This window comes from Podarcis tiliguerta (genome assembly GCF_965153285.1).
Source record: "Podarcis tiliguerta genome assembly, chromosome: 2".
Classification (NCBI taxonomy): domain Eukaryota; kingdom Metazoa; phylum Chordata; class Lepidosauria; order Squamata; family Lacertidae; genus Podarcis; species Podarcis tiliguerta.
Window position 1 is genome coordinate 83,166,541 of NC_139535.1, and position 18,751 is coordinate 83,185,291.

The window sequence follows — 18,751 nt, forward strand, 5'->3', positions numbered from 1 at the left end:
AAATAGACCTCCCCTTCAAGACCCACCAATATCCTCCCAAGTTTTTTAGAGAGATGGCAGCAGCTTTTTACTCTCCAGGGCTTGGTACCCAGGAATTTAGGATTTCAAAAGGTTGTGGGTTTATTGGGGGGGGGGGATGTACATTTTCCCTCCCCAACAACTGTATTTTGTGGGCAAAATCTGAACCCGGAGCCATGTTTAATCTTTCTGTGTCTATCGTGATACAGAAGCAGCTCTCTCCATCTATTAGAATCTATAAGGTATGTTAGCTGCAGACAGTTTTGCCCTGGCAAGTTCTAGGAGAATTATGGTACTAACTGTGTCTCCTAGGAGTTCTGAAAAATAACGAGTTCCACAAACAGAAAACCGTTGCTGCTAGACAGAGATTTAGGGTCATGGAGGGAGACTCTTAGGAAGCTGCTTGCTTGCCTTTGGCTGGTGGCCCTTGTGTCTGTTAGTGTGTGTGTGTGTGTGTGTGTGTGTAACACAGGCTAATACAATGAAGACCCACCCGGTGGTGGAAGTGGTTCCAAAGCTCCTGGAATATAAACTAGAGTACTCTCCAGATCTGCGGTGTGACAAGCAAACAGACTTGGTGCCTGTTTGCTATCATTGCAAATCCTGCATCTTGTCCTGGAAGGCTCTCTCCACCCAAGAGTGGTTTGTGCGGGCCAGCCATATTTCTAAGGGGCAATTCTTGAAGGGGATCATAAGACGGTTCCAAAGCCAAGACCTCTTGAAGTATGCCTGGAACCTCCTGCAGTCCACCAATAGCAAGGATTTCACCTACAGCCGTTCCTGCGTCAGCTCCAGCTTCGCAGCATCTTCCACCTTGGACCGAGCACTTAATCCGAAGAAACTGGAGCAAGCCATGGAAGACCTTTGGAAGTGGTTCTTAAATGCCAGTTTCTGGAGCAAAGCAAACTACCTCTTGCTTCTGCTGCAGATGTGTGACTCACAGTTGTTGCTGATGGCTGCCAACCTGGTTAGCATCCTCTTGAGCCAAGATGAGGCCACTTGCAAATCGGCGGACAACAAACCAGGTAATACTCATGTATTAGGGGGCTGAAGGTGCTATCTCTGACTCTCAACCAGACATCCCAGTAATGTGTGGAGGGGGAAATGGACAGTATCCTTTACTATTGTGCTAATCCTCATTGCATAGATCTGTGTGGGGCAGCCGGCATCCTAGTTGCTTGTGGTCAACCAGCGAAACTGAATGAACTGTCCCAGCTTACGTTGCTCAAGGTTCTAGTTACATTCAGAAGTTCATGTGAAGAGGTGGGTGTGGTGGGGAACCTCCAGATGCTGCTGGACTTCAATTGCCATCACCTCTGGGTGGGTCTGATGGGAGTGGGAGTCCAATAACATCTGGAGGGCCATAACTTCCCCATACCTGACTTCAGAGAGGACCATGTTAAGTGTAGCTTGTAACTGCTCTTCCTTTGGTTGCAGACCAATCAGCAAAGAACCTAGATATAGAATCATTTCCTGTGAAATGTTTGTCTCTTACTGTTTTGTTTTTTCATCTTTTCTATCTCCTGTGTTATTTAAATCTTTCCAGCTGTGCCACATGAAGATCAAACAAGCAAGGATGTGATTCCTCTTAAGAAGCAAGAGAAATCTATCTCCCAGGTTCGGAGCCACCTCACATCTCACACCTCTGGTTTTACCTCGGGGGTTGCTTCAGAGAAGAGTGACTTATTTGGTATTATTTAATTCTGTTTATCCATCCATCCATTTCCCATTCCTAATACAGTCATACCTCTAGTTGTGTTGGGTTCACGTTGCGTTTTTTCTGGTTATGAACACAGCAAACCCATAAGTGTTTACTTCCAGGTTCGCCACTTTGTGCATAAGTGATCTGCGTGCTTTGTGCATGCGCAGGAGTGCTCTATCATGTCACGCACACACACAGAAGTGGCGCTTTACTTACGGACTTTTTGGGGTACGAATGGCACCCCGGAATGCATCACGTCCGTAAGTAGAGGTACCACTGTATATATATGCCACTTTTAATATGCAAAATCCATAGTTATTTTTGGGTCAGCCAAAATGTCACAGAATAGTGAGCAAGCTTTCAGGTGCTCCAGAGTTCTTCCTTGGGCTAGAAGTTAAACTTGTGGGGCTGGGAGATGGTCACATCTCCCTTTTGTCAAATTACCCTAACCAATGCCATCCCTATCACAAGAAGAGTGTACAACAAAGCTCATGCTGCCAACCCCACCAACCTCTGCAGCTGATCCAACAGACTAGACTTTGTCTTCCAGCCAAATGTCAATGTCTGCTTCTAACAGTGGCACCCCACTGGAGCAAAAGAGGTCCACACAGTATGAGCAGGTGGGTGGGTGGGGAACAGATGGCAATGCCACTGTTAGCCTGAACAAAACATGCTATGGCATTACTTAACTGCCTCCTTGTGATTTCAACTCTGGTGGCAGTCTTGGCTCTCCAGCATAGCTTCTGTGGCCATGCTGGCCATCCCAAGGTCATGGCTGGGAAACTCTCAATCAGAAAGTTGAGATCAGCCTTCCCCACTCAAGTTATGTCAAGGCTTGTTGATACCCCTGAGCTGCACCACCCTGTAGCTCTGGCGGGCCATCCTGCTCTACTCTTCTTCTCATTCCACCTAATTCCCCTTCCAGCAATCCAGTCCACCAGTTGTAATTATAGATAACAGCCAGAATAACAGTAGTGGATGTTTTGATGAGATCAGTGATAATCAAGACAGACCATTGGTCTGTTTAGCTCAGTGTTGTTCCCAGCAACTGGCAGCATCTCTCCATGATTTCACACCAGAGTCTCTTCCAAGGTCTCTACTTGAAGATGCTGAATAGAGCCTGGGACCTTCTGCCTGTGAAGCAGCATCTCTACCACTTCTATGTTGATTCATGACTTTTCATTGTTCCTGGGTTTTCTCCAGGAGGTGCATCTTGTTTGTAAATAATTGCAACTACTACCCAGTTAGCATAATGGAAATCTGGTGCTACATAGTCCCTCTTGAGATGTGGGACTGTATGAGACATTGGCTACGTCATCTACAAAGCCATGGCCCATATATAACCTATGTATGAGGAGGTCCAATTGCTCAAAGGCACAGGCTGCTTGTTCACTGCGGGGCTATAGAGGGTAACTTAAGCTTCTTATCCTGCCTGTTCTTTTTATGGCCACTCTGTAATACTCCCTTGGTTGGTTTTCTCATCCACTTGACAGGTCGTCTACGTTTGCAAAGGCTTTGGAGCAAAGAGTCAGATCAGATGTCTGAAATAATGTCAGAGTACATGGATGAAGCCGCCAGCAGTTCTATCATACTGAATGTCACGGAGTCTGTACCCACCCATCCCACAAAGCCCTTCAAAGTCAACAAGTTCAAAGACTTCATTCGCTGTCTGCCCATCCACTTGTCCAAGTTCATATTGCGTAAGAACCTCTTGCCTTCCTCACAGTGCCAGATTTACTTATACACAAGCTAAATTAAGCTACATTCAGGGGCTTCAGATTATGAGGAATCTCTAAATACATTCTTTTAAAAACTAAATGTAATATTTTACATAATTGGTTAAAAAGGAGAACAGGGAAAGCACTCTAAAACATACAATATTGCTCTGATATGACAACAATATACTTAATGGCTACACATTTGTCATATTGAGTTCATTAATTTGTGCAGAAATAGCTGTATTTTATAAGGTGTCCACAGTTAGATGGTTAGTTTTTTGTTATATCCTTACCTGTGCCACCACCATATATGCCGATATTAAACTTTGTTATTTCTATTCCCATTGCCTTTTCTGTTTGTTTGTGTTTTAAAAAAAGTTCTCCAGCCTCTTAAACTTGACAAAGTTTGACAAAAGCGTAGGGACTTCAGTATGTCTTAATAAGTCCCTGAAGCAGCTTTCTAATGCTTCGCTTTTAGGAAGCAACAGAGCAACAAGCTTCTCTTTGTGATTCTCTAGGAATGCTGGACATGAAATCCTTGAACAGATGTGCTCTCGTGAGTGCACACTGGGACTTCCTGGTCAAACTAATCAAGAGGGATATGATAGCAAATCGTGCTCTCCATAGTGAGATTGTATTCCTGCAGGTACTATGGGATTCTCCTCAACCCTTGTGGTTTGTTAAGGGTACTGGGCATTGTAGCTCTTTGAGGCGCAAACTACGGTTCCCATGATTCTTTGGGGGAAATCATGTGCTCTCAATGTATTGCGTATCTGCAGTCATAGTGTGTGGAGTGCAGTCAGGAAGGATGGACCTGCCCTCCCATGCAGAGGCCAAGCTTTATCTTGCACCAACTGCAGCCCTTTTTGTTCTAACATTTCAGTGTTGACATATTTAACTAAATGATTTTGTCTTCTTTCTGTTGCAGGGGTCATGCCCTAAAGGAGCAATTTCCAACTATGCCAAAATTGTCAATGTTGCCATTCCTCGCATAAACTCTGAAGGTGACATCATCCGAAGCAAGGCCAAGTTAATCGTAACCATAAAGGTGCATTGTGGGTGTTCTGCATTCCTGGATTTTCTTGGATTGGGTTTGAGTAGGTGGTGGGAAATTCTTGGGCCCTATTCAGTTCTCTGCCATTGGTTGATCTCTCTGTTGAGAGAGAGAGAAAGAGAAAGAGAGAAAGAGAGAGAGAGAGAGAAACCACAGAGAAAAACCATGCCTAGAGTATGGAAGTGTGAAGTTGTGTCAACCTGAAGCTATGCTCCTTCTTTCCCAAGAAAGGAATAATAGCCCATGTGTGTGCACAGCTTGCGGTGGGAGTCTGTGTACTTGTCTTGCCCTAGCACACTCTCCATACTGGGTAGAGGGGGCTTCTAATGATGGAAGTGGTGGTGGAGACAAAGCCCATTTCTGCCAGTTGAAGCACAAGGCCATCTACTTCCTCGTTTGTCATTCTCTCATATAATCAGCCATCATTGCTCCTCATTCTGCTTTAAGGAGAATGAATACCTGCGCAAAGCTTATCATGGACAAGAGGTAGACATTGTCAAGTTGGAAGAACGGAATGTCTTCTGCAGTGGGTATAATGTCCGGATTCTAATAGACAGGTATGTGCACCCAGCAAGAAGTGTGTTTTGCCTCATTCCACCCTCCTTCCCCCCAAAAATCTCTAGATGTGCCTCACAACAACCAATGTTCCACAACATATGGGGCATTTTGTAAACCCATGAACCTCTGATGATATTTTCAAAATAGTGAACACATATAGCTTTCCCCCCAGGAGCAGCACGCTAAGGAAAACCTCCCTGTGTCTTTTATCTGCTTCCTGCCTCTGAATAAATTGCCACAAGTGGTACAAGTAGGACGTACATTCCCATAATACATGCAAGTAGTCCAGTTCATAGAGGCCAACAACACTTGGAGGAAACCAGATCTGGGCAGCCTGGCTTAGACTTTGGGAAATAGTAAAAATGACTGCAAGGATGAATGTTTGGTTAGTGTTGCTTCTGTTGCTACAAACAGGGATCTGGTGTGAGGGCATATGAAGCTAAGCAGGTCTGGATCTGCTTGCTGCTTGGATGGGGGACCTCCCAGGAATACTGTATTAGCTGTCATGATGAATTCCACCATGGAATAAAGGCAGGATATGAAAGAAATAAGTCTATCAAATAAAACCAGGTTCTCCCTTCAACTTTCGCTTCCTCTTCAGTTTGGATCCAAACAGAGTGATTCACTATGGTGGTGGGAAGCTGATGGCCACTGGTTCTGTGGACCGGAAAGTCCGTTTGATGGATGTGGATGAGATGCGCTATGTCCCTCCTGTCTTTCTGGGACATGCTGGTAGCATCCGGGCTGTGTACCTCAATGAACAGAAAGGATTGCTGCTGAGTGGCAGCTATGATCTCAGCATCAGGTGAGCTGTGCTGATCCTAACATCTTTACATTGCATTTTGAGGGGGAAAGGCAAAATATGGAAGGTGTTAAGGGTACTTGTGGCCCATTTAATTCAATGTCCCTTGAGTGCTTCATTGCTGGTGGGGCTTAAAAATACTTCACATTGTATTATTATGCTCCTTGAGTCTAAAATAAGTTATGTACTCCCACAACAAGGATGAGAGCTCAGGGGTAATCTGTGCAGAGGTACATTCCAGCACTGGGTGGAGCCATGGCAAATGATGGTTGGAGCCAGAGAGCTCCAGAATTAGCTACTGTATTTTATTTTTTAAAAATAATAATAATTATTATATACCATCCTTCATTCTCCAGTTCCAGGGCACTTCACACAGTAATGAAATACAGAGCCACAGATTACAGAACACAACAGCAGATGAAACAGCAATGCACTTGCAGCTCACCAGCAGAATTTCAAATAAATTGTTGGTGGACTAATTTGTTGGTGGCTCCAGTTCTTTAGGGAGTGTCAGCTTATGAACGTTGTTTATTGAAACTCAGAAAGCGCATTAAAAACACACACAGTATAGTGCCATGTGTTACATTGTATTCCATAATATATCATACCCGTATCATCAAACTATTTAAACTTTAGTATATACTAGAGAAGCTATAAAACCTGGTACCAACAGATCAGACAAGAAGATAGGTGAACGGAATGTCAGAACTTAAAGCAATTTTCATGCACATATCTACCAATTCAATCTCACCTTGGATTGGTCATTGCCACATATTACCAATCCCCATACTAATTTAGTAGGCTGCATAGTAGAAAAAGGGAAATGAAGCATTAACCCCAGTATCGTAATCCAAACAGAGAAAGACCGTGCAAAGCATATCGCTTCCAGATAGTTATTCCCATTTGTTTGGTTGCACCCCTATCTAGATATGCTTGAAATTTCAATACAGTAACTCGTTATATTCTGGTTGTGTACACTCTTCTGTTTACTCAGCATCTCATGCACTTCCGCTACTAGTTTGGAAAGCAATGTATACACCATGTTGGCCACAATGCGTATCTATTCTGTTGTTTCTTGAGAAATACTGCATTTTGATGCAATTTTCCCTAAACCCACTTTGATCCAAATTGATGGGGGAAACAGCCCAGCTGTATTTTAAGCTGGTAACATACATGCAACTTCAGTGTTTGTTTCTTCTCATCCTCTTGATCCGTATCTTTTAGAATGTGGAATATCCTCACTGGGGCATGTGTGAAAATTTTTAACGGCCACACAGGAAGCATCACTTGCCTAGATTTCTACAAGAGCAAGTTTGTGTCTGGATCCAAAGACTGCACAGCAAAATGTGAGCAAAACTTTGCCTGTCTCCCAGGGAAATACGGGGAAATCTACATACTATAGTTAAATTTAAACTTTGCAGAATGAAAGGGTAAACAATTGTAATGCAGAACTATGACCACATCGTCAAGATACTTTTAAAGCAGAATCATATCACTTTAAACAAACATGGCTTCCTCCAAAGAATCTTGGGAACTGTTGTCATTAGAAGGCTCCTATTGGCACTGTGGTCTAAACCACTGAGCCTCTTGGGCTTGCTGATCAGAAGGTCGGCGGTTCGAATCCCTGCGATGGGGTGAGCTCCCGTCGCTTGGTCCCAGCTCCTGCCAACCTAGCAGTTTGAAAGCATGCCCAAAAGTGCAAGTAGATAAATAGGTGCCGCTCTGGTGGGAAGGTAAACGGCGTTTCTGTGTGCTGCTCTGGTTTCGGTGTTCCATTGCACCAGAAGCGGCTTAATTATGCTGGCCACATGACCCGGAAAACTGTCTGCGGACAAATGCCAGCTGCCTCGGCCTATAAAGCGAGATGAGCGCCGCAACCCCAGAGTCGTACTCGACTGGACTTAAGTGTCAGGGGTCCTTTACCTTTACCTTTTATTGCAGAATAACAAGGTGTTGCAGTACATCCTCAATACAGTCGTACCTTGGTTCTTGAATGGCTTAGTTGCCAAACAAATCGGCTCCCGAATGCCGCAAACCCAGAAGTAAGTTTTCCAGTTTGCAAGTGTTTTTCAGAAGCTGACTGTCCGACACAGCTTCTGCTTAAGTGCAGGAGACTCCTACAGTCAATCAGAAGCTGCACCTTGGTTTTTGAACGTTTTGGGAGTTGAATCGACTCCCGGAACAGATTAAGTTTGAGAATCAATGTACCACTGTATCTAACAGGAGTGTTCCAGTTCAAGGTGCCAATCATGCCTTCCTCCATAAGTTGCAAGGGGTCAAGCAAGACTGTTCATGCACACCGTTTTCCATTTTTCCTCTCCAGTAGGCACTCAGCATTCTATTTTGGCTGAAGGCCACTAAGGCTGCTCAGTCCTCATTGGGATCTTCTTTTCTGCTTCCAGAGCAAGTGCTGGGGGTTGCTTGGTCATCAGGAGGAAGGGGACTGAGTGACTCTTTGGAGCAGATGCTGCTGCTAAATATGCTGCCACCTTTAGAGATTTTTTGCAAGAGAGTACTGTCCATCTCCCAGCCTATCTGTGTCTTTGGCAAGGTCTCTGAGATCCTGCACTCGTCACTTCAGCTTAATGGCACCAGGAGACCGCTCAGGGTTGTGCTGAAAATGAATTAACGGCATCTTTTTGTGTTTTTCACAGTGTGGGATATAGAAACTGGAAAGTGCGTTAAGACTTTCGCACACAAAGCTATTGTTTGGGCTGCTAAGATGAATGAAACACATGTCGTGAGTGCCTGCGATAAGGGCATAGTGAAAGTGTGGCATGCTGAGACATGTATACTGATAAAGGTAAGACTTATAACGCAGTGGCTGACTCTGAAAATGCTGTCAGCTCAGTATGTGGCACCAAGCAACACATTTAAGGTGGAGTCAGAGCAGTGGTGGGGAAACTCAGGCCGGGGTGGGTGGGTGGGAGCCTAATATGGCCCTCCATACTTCTCTACTGCTCTTGCCAAAAGTTTGTAGGCAAACAATGGGGCTCTATCTTCCTTGGGAACACAGAGAAAGGTCAGCGAGACCTTTCAAGCTTCTTTGGCATTTCATGAATACAGGGATAGCAAAGGGACTAACCCAGGCAAGCGTCAAACAATCAGAAGAGAGCTGGCTTACAGTGACCACTCATTCAGAGCGAAATATGGGAACTGCCACCGGCAGCAGGGGTTTTATAGGCAGCAATAGGAATTTAGTGTGCAACTTCACCAAAAGTGGTTGCTAATTGCAATACATCATGTCTGTGACACACTCATAGAATTCTGAATGTTTGGTGAGGCAAACCTTCTCTGTGAGAAAGTCTTGCTGGTCTTTCTTCAGCAGAGCTTGTCCGTCTATATGTTTAATCACAGGTAAAGTTTTAATTATGCTTTCTACAAATTTTCCTGGGATTGAAATTAGCCTAATCAGTCTGATGATTCCTTGCTCCCCACTATTTTTAAAGGGGCTATTTTGATCCTCTTCCACTACAGTAAGAAAGCTGACATTTCTGATAGGTTAGATGCTTAGCATTCAGCAACAGGCAGCCAGTGGAGGTTAGTCACATCTTTACCACCAACAAAGTAAACAATGGCATCATAATCCTGTGGTTGCTGGAAGCCTCTAAAGAGCATGCAAAAACAAATCTGTTTCGTTTTCCAGACTTTACAAGGGCATCTGGGCCCTGTGACATGCCTGTCGTTTGATGAGTGGCATCTTGTGACAGGAAGCAATGACGGCTATATCCTGGGATGGAGCATGCACGGAAATCACAAGAGATGCCTGGGGGCTTTCAGACACCCCATGTAGGTATTGTTTATTGCAGTCAAAAAGCTGCAGACTTGGTGATGTCCTTAGCAATGACTCTTGATCCTTATGTGTTTGGAGTAGTTTTTATAAAGGACAAAGCTAACTGGAACTGTGAATCTTCCCCATTGCCAAAATCCCTTCTGTACGAGATGAGATAGCTCTCTGCTTTTGAACCATACAAGGTTTATCTTTTCTTTTAACTCCCACCCACCTCCAAGATGGCAAACCTAAGACCACAGAACCTAGCATGATTCTACTATGAATGGCTTGTCTCCACCTTCAAAGGTCCTCTACGTTAAAGCTGTTCATGGGATTTACCACTTCAGTTAATATTTAGTCTATATCACATCTCAAAAGTGTGTGTGTTGTGAACTGGTAATGATGAAAGGATACAGCAAGAAAGAAGAAGAAGAAGAAGAAGAAGAAGAAGAAGAAGAAGAAGAAGAAGAAGAAGAAGAGTTGTTGTTTGATTTGATATCCCGCTTTATCACTACCCGAAGGAGTCTCAAAGCGGCTAACATTCTCCTTTCCCTTCCTCCCCCACAACAAACACTCTGTGAGGTGAGTGGGGCTGAGAGAAGAAGTGTGACTAGCCCAAGGTCACCCAGCAGCTGCATGTGGAGGAGCGGAGACGCGAACTCGGTTCCCCAGATTACGAGTCTACCGCTCTTAACCACTACACCACACTGGCATGTGGTTACAGGCCTCTGAAAGATGGTGGCCATTTTTCACTTTCCATCCCCATCAGACTACTTTCCTCCAGAAAGGCAGTAAGTTGTGCCTCTTCATTCACTAGGCTGTACTCCAGGGATGGTGATCTTGCTGGCTGGGGCTGATGAAGGTTTGAGTCCAACAACAGTTGACGAGTCACCTACCCTTGCTGTACTCTCTGTGGTCCTCTTCTCTAAGTTCGTCTCACTGCTCCCAGGTTCCATGCTGGCCTGCCTTGGCACATAGAAGAAGGTGCCTCTAGCATTTCTGGACTCGAGCCAATGCCAGTTCTCGGTTCAGGCGGTTCTCCACCCAGCCCCTTATGTCAGCATACAATCCTTCAACACGGTGTTGACTTTCTTTCTCCCTCAACTGCCTAAAAGTAAATTGGCTCACATTTTGTTTGCTTACGTTTAGCGCTCTGCTGATCCGGGTGCGTTCTTGCAGTAACTTTTCACTTCAGGTGGCAGACTGTTTAAACCTCAATTTGTCATTTTCCTAGTAAACAGCACTTGCTTGACATATTTTCTGCTCAGAGTAACACATGAGGGAAGGGTAGGAACTAGGGGTGGTATTCCACTAAGTTCTACTCAGAATAGACTAATTCAAATTAATGAACACTGACTGCGTTATGTGCATTCTACGTGTGTGTGCAAATAGACAAAGTTGTACTAGTAATAATCCCCCCCCCCCAATTTCACCTCAGTCATGAATATTCCTTGTAAAACACATCCTCCATTTGTTTACTTTGAGGAGTGTTAATTCATCATTCTACACCAAGACACCCTTACAGTCTCAATGTTGTCCTCATAAGAGCAAGTGCTGTATTTCAACAACTTTCCTTGTTTGTAGGGAGGTTCTGTCCCTGGGATTTCTCTATCTCAGAGTCATCAGTGGCTGTGCGGATGGGAAGATACGCATATTCAACTTCCTGACAGGGACCTGCCTGAGAGTTTTGAGAGCCAATAGCAGAGGTGACCCCGTGGTGTCCTTCTGTATAGTGGAAAACACGTAGGTTGCAGACATTATTTCCCAGTTCTTAAATAATAAAGGTTGTCATATACATTTCTGAGGAAATGTGTGGGCTGGCACGTGAAGGGCCTTGGATTGCTTCCGGAGTGATTGTCTGAATTGCTGGTGGACGACACTGCTTTGCAGTGGTTCTGGTCCTGTTTGGATGGATGTTTCTAGAGAGTGACGCTTGGGGAGTGCTCTTCAGCCCTGTGGAGTCTTCAGTGCAGGGTTCCTTGGGGTTTGATGTTATCCCCTATGGCTGTTTAACATCTACATGAAACCAACGGAACCATCCCCATGCAAATGACAGCTTTAGAGGAGCAATTTTCATTAGGACTGCACCAAGGGAACGAGAGTTTAAAATTTCTCCTCCCCCATTTGCTACAATTCTATAATTCTCAGTCTTCCACCCCGCCACGTGATTGCTATTTGCATTTGAAAAAAAATAAAATCATGTCACTAGTTGCAGTGTGGAAAAGGCAGTGTGGCAGTAAGCTACATCCATACCACCTTTCCTTCCTTGCAGATTGAAGGTTCTAATAATGCCTCACTCCTCAGTTTATAGCACTACACGTTTGGTACTTTCTGACAGTTGGCCATGGTGTTTTCTCACTACCTTTGCCTTTCTTTTAGGCTACTGGTCAATGCACTGGGCAGTGTGGTTATGTTCCAGTTTGAGGAAGTAGTGTGGGACCACACACTAGCTTCCGAACAACTAACTAGAAGGAAAGAAAAGAGCAAATTTGACGACAAAGCATTGCAAGTAATGCCGCCACATTTACTTTCTGGGCAGAAGAAACGGTCCCACAGGAATAAATGGAAGCTTTACAACACTGAAACAGTATTGTCCTATGACATTATTCGGAAGTCGACGAAATACTTCAGAAATTCTACTCCAGGTACTGCTCCTGATGCCCATCAAGTATTAAGTTAAATGGCAGGTGAAATCCTGCAAGTGTTGGTAGGCGTCAAGAAGGGAGGGACTTCTTCACCCTTTTACAAATTCTTCCAGGGTGTTTAGATGGCTTGTATACAGCCTTGTTCATCTCTCCTTTAAATTCTAATACCCTGTGATGATAAGCATCATATTTGATCTATGTTGCATTTGACATGCAGTAAAAGGGTGGTCTGATCCTCCTTTTATCACTCACAAAGAGGAATGAAAAATCTATCTGTACTCCAAATGTTGTTGGACTATAACTCATATCATATGCAGCCAGTTTAGCCAATGGTTAGAGATGATAACTGCTGTCAAGCAACATCCGGGGACCAAAGGCTGAAGGATATATCATCATTTAGGATTATGTGAGCAAGCTGCAGACTGCCCCTGCCACTCTGCTGTGGCTACAAGGAAGAGTTTGGACGGTTTTGCTCAACCACAGCCTGTTTGTTTTGCCCCAACTGCAAAACCATGGTTGATGTTAGCGATGGTTTATTTGACACAAACTAGCTTTGAACTACATTGATATTAAGCACAGTTTATTGGTTTGGAGAACTCAACAAGCTGTGGCTAAGCAAAAGTGAGAGCTTCCAAGTGCCTCTTCATGGCTATATCAGAGAAGATGGGTGACCTTTCAAACCTGAGGCTTGCGGCGGCTCACTCCAGCTTGTTCATCAAACTATGCTTTAGCATGACACCCCAGTGCAGCCATTGAGTTGTGCAAATGCCGAGTAATCAGACTCCTTTTGCCCACTCAGTTTGCTGCAGGGTAAAGCAAGCACAACCAAAATCTGAGCATATGAACCAGTTCTGGGTACATATGCAAAACAAATGGCTGTGTGGGGATATTTCAGGTCATTGGTGGCTGTTTGAAGATAGAATGAATTATCTGTAGGTTTTAATACACAAGCGATCTGCAATGTCCTGCTTTATACTGTTTTTTGGATAGGTAAAAAGCGGAACTCATGTAATATAATCATGGATTTGTGAGCAGGATTGGGGGACCTTATGCCCAGAGACCAAATCCAGCCCTGACTGCAATGCATCCTTACAATAAGATAACACCTCTTACTTGCCTGGATGAAGGATGGAGACACGTGGCTGTGTGCGCGCGTGTGCATGGGCGCACATGCACGTGCAGAAAACTAGCCCTTTTGTGTCTCAGCTACTGTAGGAAGATAAAAGTTACATCCATTGTTCACCCACTTGGGCCACACCCAAGATTGTCACGTGACCCTTAAAAGGTTCTCCATGAGGAAATGTGGCTTTTAGACTAGAAAATATACAATCTAGGGCCACCTTCCCTTCATCAGATGGCGTCACATTCTGCTTGATGACATTCTCCTAGGTTATTATTGATTAAACTTATTAGTCACTTTTCTTTTTTTCATATACAAGATACTCAAAGCAACTTAACAACAATAAACATATAACACATATATTAAAAGCAACATTAAAAAATTATAAAACCTACCTCCATTACAGAAAGAAAGGCTGGATGTTTCTGGGTTCCTAGGAATATTCATCAGAAATCTTTGTGTAGTTTTGCAAGATGGGTTTGATCTTGGTTCTCTGGAATAATGAAGAGTAAGACGGGTTTCTACTGAAGGACTCCTTTTGAATGTGTTCTAATAAGTTCTTAAGAATTATACAAGACCAACTGCACAGTAGTTAGATAATCCCTTTGGTGAAGAAGTCCTATCAGACTACTTTTCACATTTTTCTAATTTCACAATATTCCAATTAACTAGAATTTCTGGAGAGAGGAAACAGATATCAAGTGATACATTGCTCATATATGTTCAGGATGTTTGTAGCTGACACAAAACTGATAAGCCCAAGCTCACTGGCATGCACAGTCCCACTGATCCACAAAACACAACTCTGGAGTTAAGCCATTTGAAGATTGCAGCCATATAGCCATATTCTCATATACTTGGAAGAAAGTCTGACTGCGTTCAGTAGGACTTCCTTCACAATAAGTGTGCTTTGGATAGCAGCCGAAATTATTCCCTTCTTTTCTAGCTCTTCATTATCAAATTTTGAAGGAACCTCTTCCCAGGATGCGCAAAAATGTAGTAACCCTGGAAATGAAGCCAGATGAGCAGACTAAACTCTTTTCTATTGCCGCACGTTCAAAATCTGTAACAACTCTAGTAGGTAATGAACTATGGTGTATTGAAAATGTGCAGCTGCATTTAAAGGTGCCATTTGTTCCTGTAGTCCAGCTTTAGGCCACTAGAGCTGATTAGCATACTCAAAATAAACAGTATGCAAATTGTAGATTTGGGAAGTGTAGTGGAAACGCCAAAGAAGGATCAAGCAGGCTTAGGATTGGCCTTGCGCAATCAACCATTCCTTGAAGGACGCATGTCCTCGCAGGAGCACTCCTGCCCTTGAGGGTGACCCAGCTCGGGCTCGATTGCCCAGATTATGGGACTGGGAGGAGCCCTAATCACCACAGGTGGCGGCCGTGGAGGCATTTGATGCAGAGAGTCTGGGTGCGGGGCAACATAGTCAACGCTGCTGCATCACAGACTGGACGCTGCTGTTCCTGAGGCTGCCTCCCCCCCATGGCCGGAACAAGGGATTTGGTGATCTGGTGCTATATGTGGGTTGTCTGAGTGAAGGTATTGTGGGGATTGCTTCTTTGTGATTGTTTCTTTGTGTAAGAGGGTGGATCATAGATTATCTGGGGAGGTTTTACACGAGAAGCCTATTTTGTTCAAACAAAAATCTTTCCCCCCACTAAGCGCTCTATGGTCCATCAGAGATCCATTAAAAAACCTGCTATTGACTTGGCAAAACAGGAGGGGGGAATGTAGATTTTAAAACAGACTGACGGAAGGTGAGGGTGGGGAAAGTAAAATGTGGGTCAGGGCATGGGAATATCCTTTACTACATGTTAAAGTGAAATGGTAAAGACGCAGGTGGGATGTTAAGCAGCAGGTTAAGGGATGTTAAATTAGAAAGAGAAACAGAGCCAATATACATTTTAGATCGTACAAATGTCAAACACGTACTATACCCTTCGTCTCCATAACATCCACCTCACACTCCTGCATGACATAATAGTAGCCTGGAACCGTGCTTGTCTTGGCGCACCATGGCAACCACTTTGACATCATCAGCAACAATGAATTCATCTCACAGTAAACCCAGTGCTGCAGTTAGGTGAGTTGAAGACTTTGGGCCCTCCTTTACATGGTAATGTGCAGAGCGAGCTCCACATTTTTGTGAGCCATTGAGCAACAAGCTTATCATCTGGCACCACTCCTTCCTCCTAGTCATATCCCTTCCCTCTTTGGGCTTTCGCCTTTAAAACTAAAGTGCCATCCAACATGATTTATTCCTCCCCACCTCAAACAAACACCCAAGCCTTCTCCCCATCCTGCTCTACTCATCAGGCTTTGCAGGCCCCTACCCATATTCAGTCATTCAGCCCCCCCCCCCATCCTGCACAAACCACAGCCCCCAGTCTCACAGAGAGAGGAGAGGGGAAGCATTCAGCAGGAAGCTAGCTACTCTTCTTCTAGCTCTTCTGACAGTGGAGCTCCTGATCCCCATAGGTTCCTCTTTCAATCCATGGATTTTTAAAAGACTTCATTTGGGGGGTCTTTTGATCTACCAAGTAGGGGCCCAGACCTGTGCTCCAAGTTCTGCCCTGCCTTCCCCCAGGTGCTAATCTTCACTCATCTCACTTTTATTTTTGAAAACAGGAGATGAGTTAGAGGAAAACAAGCCCTTAGCCAGCAACTTTGCATCGGGCCAGGATGCTTTCGTAAAGCACATAAAGAAGAGGCGTTTCCATGGTCCCCTGTCTGGTGACCAGATACTTCTCACTGTAAGCACAATGCAGCATGCCTACCAGACAGACCAAGTCAGTGCCAACATGGCATACAATATGAAAATCAAAGATGCCTGGGGGCCTGCCTTTCTCCAGAAAAATTTGCCCCAAAAGACCCCTGCTGCCCAAAGTGCAGAGCAACTGAAAATGGATCCATCAAGCCAGCTGAAACGACTGAAGGCTGCCCGCTGCATGCTCGGCATGGAAAGGATTTCCACACCTTATGAAACCAAAACGCTGCAGTTAAGCTTGAAGAACTCCTTGCTTGGAAGCAGGGTGAAATCCTTCATTCCAGCCCCCACTATTACACGTTCCCAATCATGCAGCAACTTGGCCAGAGGGGGAAAGATTTCTCGCCAGGCAAAGATACCATCTCCACCTGCCATAGGGCACGTCGTTGGTCACTTTACAAGCTCTGTCGAATCCATCAAAGTGCCCCGAATGAAGATTGCCCAACCCGATAGAGACATGATACCACGGCGACCCAAACTCTTCTTCACCCACACTCCAAACCCATACCGGCTCAATTCTGGGTTCCGGCTTTTGACAACCCAACAGATGAAAGAGTATGAAGAAGCTAAGGCGCACGAGTATCAGGCACAGAAGACCAAGGTTATAGCAAACAGAGAAAAGGAGTGTAAAAATGCCTGGCTAAGGAAAATTAAAGGTCTCCCCATCGATGATTTCAACAAGGAGGGCAAAGTTGCAGCTCCTGAGCTTGGAGAGAATGTTTTCATCTGAACTTCGCTTTTCAAAGCAGCCTGCTAGTCCTTCCAAACAACTGCCTACAAACCAAACAGCTGGCACTGGAGAGCTTTGGGCTGAATTTTTACCCTCAGCTTGAAGCTACCTTTCAGAAATTGCTAACAAACTCTATTGAATTATCCAGATTTTCACATAGCTGAGAAGGTGGGACTCTGGGCTGCACTGGGGGTGGGGTGGGCTGGATATGATGGGGAAACTACTTCACTCCCCAAAGAAATGTTTTTCCAGTTTGCAATGAGTGCTGTTTACAAATGCTCCTGGTCTCTAGAGAAAGGTTTATTAACATGACTCTACATGATTCTGTTTGTAAGCTTTGTTTCTAAGACTGTGTGTACACTTCTCAAAGCTCACCATATAGCCCAAATCTTAATGAAAATGTTCTAAACTTTGCAGTCTTATTGAGGACATCCTCCAGGTGTCCAAGAGTCACCATCAATTAATATATGTTCAAAAAATAAAGAAACCTGGCTACAACAGCTCTTACAGCGGTACCTGCTTTGTAATGAACTTGTTTCCTTACTTGTTGCTTTTCATGTGGGTCTTGTTCCCACCTTCCAAACAGGGTGGAAGGAGCAGCATATTAAATTCCCCGCAATATCAGACTGTCTCTATCCCACTTCATGTTTAAGTGGGCCTTAAAGACAATTTTTTTCTCTCTGCAGCCTTCACTAGTTGAAATAAATTAGACTGCTAATACTATACAATATTCCAAATTGTTAATATGTTGAGTTTATGCTGGGCTGGCTAATAGTTTGGGGTAACTTTTTAGTTATTAGTGTGGTTTTTATTTAGTGTTTTTAAATGTTATTTGTATGGGTTGGTGTTTTTTGTATATTTATTAAGTTTATTTATCAAACTTCGAAGTATCTAGGACAATATTGTTCCTCTAACACTGAAACTACCTTAGAGTGACAGGTCTGAGAGTATGTTTAGCTTCTCCTTCACAGGAAGAAGTTGAGCAGATCCATTTTGTCCCAGATGCTGGTGTGGTTTTGGCATTGATTCATCTTTGACACCTGCTTTGTGTGGTTCACAAATTATACAAGGGGGAAGACAAGGGGATAACTAATCCCATTTGAAAGAAGTCCAACCAGATGATCCCCAACTTGGCACAGAGCTGTAAATCTAACTTGGTGAGACCAGCTGAAACTGAAATGTTGTTTAAATTATTATTTTGTGGTTGGTTTTACTGTTGTTGTTTTAATTTAAACATTTTAAGCCACCCAAAGTTCCTGACAGTTTACAGGCTTTGTGTTAATATTGCAGATAAATTAATAAACAAAATAAATAAATTTGTCCTTAGTCCTGCTTTTGGGGATGGGGCAAAGGGAAAATATCGTGAATAAATGTAATTTTCTATGGAAATTGCAGTCGAATTGGTGCTGGACTTTCTGTCCTTTAGACTTCTTTTTACCGTTTATAAGCAGTTTTAGCAACAGCTAACCATCTCATATGTTTGCAAACATAGTATAAACCACCATCTAGTTTTTCCTGACTCTGGCCACTGAGTTACTATCAGTATTTAGTTCTTCTTATTGACATTAAATACCGTATTTGGTATGGAGGTTCCTAGCAGAGACACAAACCTACAAACTGTTCACATTTAACAGTTCTTGCCATGCTGAAATTATCTGCCTTTTGGCCTGTTCGTTTGAAGATTTACTCTGAAATTACAGTGCTATCCTAGTCATTTCTACTATGTACCCTCCAATTCAATGTGACTGATTCGCAGATTGCAACCTAAAGCTGTGTGCACATTACTGCTTGCCTCCAGCACCTTCCCACCACTGGTGTTTGAAGCTGAGTAGACATGACAATAGCCATAATCC

At 43.9% G+C, this 18,751-nt stretch overlaps 1 protein-coding gene and 2 long non-coding RNA genes across 4 annotated transcripts; 1 reads left to right on the forward strand and 2 right to left on the reverse strand.

Moving 5' to 3' along the window:
* Positions 1-320: 320 nt before the first annotated feature.
* On the forward strand, positions 321-17,398 carry FBXW10B (F-box and WD repeat domain containing 10B). The gene is made up of 14 exons (XM_083428388.1): positions 321-1,043; positions 1,565-1,708; positions 3,214-3,420; positions 3,957-4,084; positions 4,367-4,486; positions 4,940-5,049; positions 5,652-5,855; positions 7,077-7,198; positions 8,507-8,655; positions 9,499-9,641; positions 11,209-11,367; positions 12,004-12,269; positions 14,336-14,470; positions 16,030-17,398. Exons 1-14 carry the CDS (start codon positions 500-502, stop codon positions 16,896-16,898), a joined length of 3,300 nt encoding a protein of 1,099 aa, XP_083284514.1. The 5' UTR covers positions 321-499; the 3' UTR covers positions 16,899-17,398.
* LOC310671983 lies at positions 5,612-16,078 on the reverse strand. 2 transcript variants are annotated; one of them, XR_014508329.1, is made up of 3 exons: positions 15,956-16,078; positions 13,785-13,882; positions 5,612-5,802 (listed from the first exon to the last, which is right to left on the reverse strand). It is a non-coding gene; the product is annotated as an uncharacterized lncRNA (long non-coding RNA). The 2 variants fall into 2 exon arrangements; XR_014508330.1 differs by lacking the exon at positions 15,956-16,078 and adding an exon at positions 15,334-15,459.
* On the reverse strand, positions 11,072-13,444 carry LOC310671989. The gene is made up of 2 exons (XR_014508336.1): positions 13,383-13,444; positions 11,072-11,349 (listed from the first exon to the last, which is right to left on the reverse strand). It is a non-coding gene; the product is annotated as an uncharacterized lncRNA (long non-coding RNA).
* Positions 17,399-18,751: the final 1,353 nt, after the last annotated feature.

Coding starts and splice junctions, on each gene's coding strand:
- FBXW10B (XM_083428388.1), top strand. CDS start 500: ATGAAGACCCACCCGGTGGTGGAAGTGGTTCCAAAGCTCCTGGAATAT. Junction 12,270..14,335: donor CTTCAGAAATTCTACTCCAG/GTACTGCTCCTG, acceptor CTTCTTTTCTAG/CTCTTCATTATCAAATTTTG. Junction 14,471..16,029: donor ATCTGTAACAACTCTAGTAG/GTAATGAACTAT, acceptor TTTTGAAAACAG/GAGATGAGTTAGAGGAAAAC.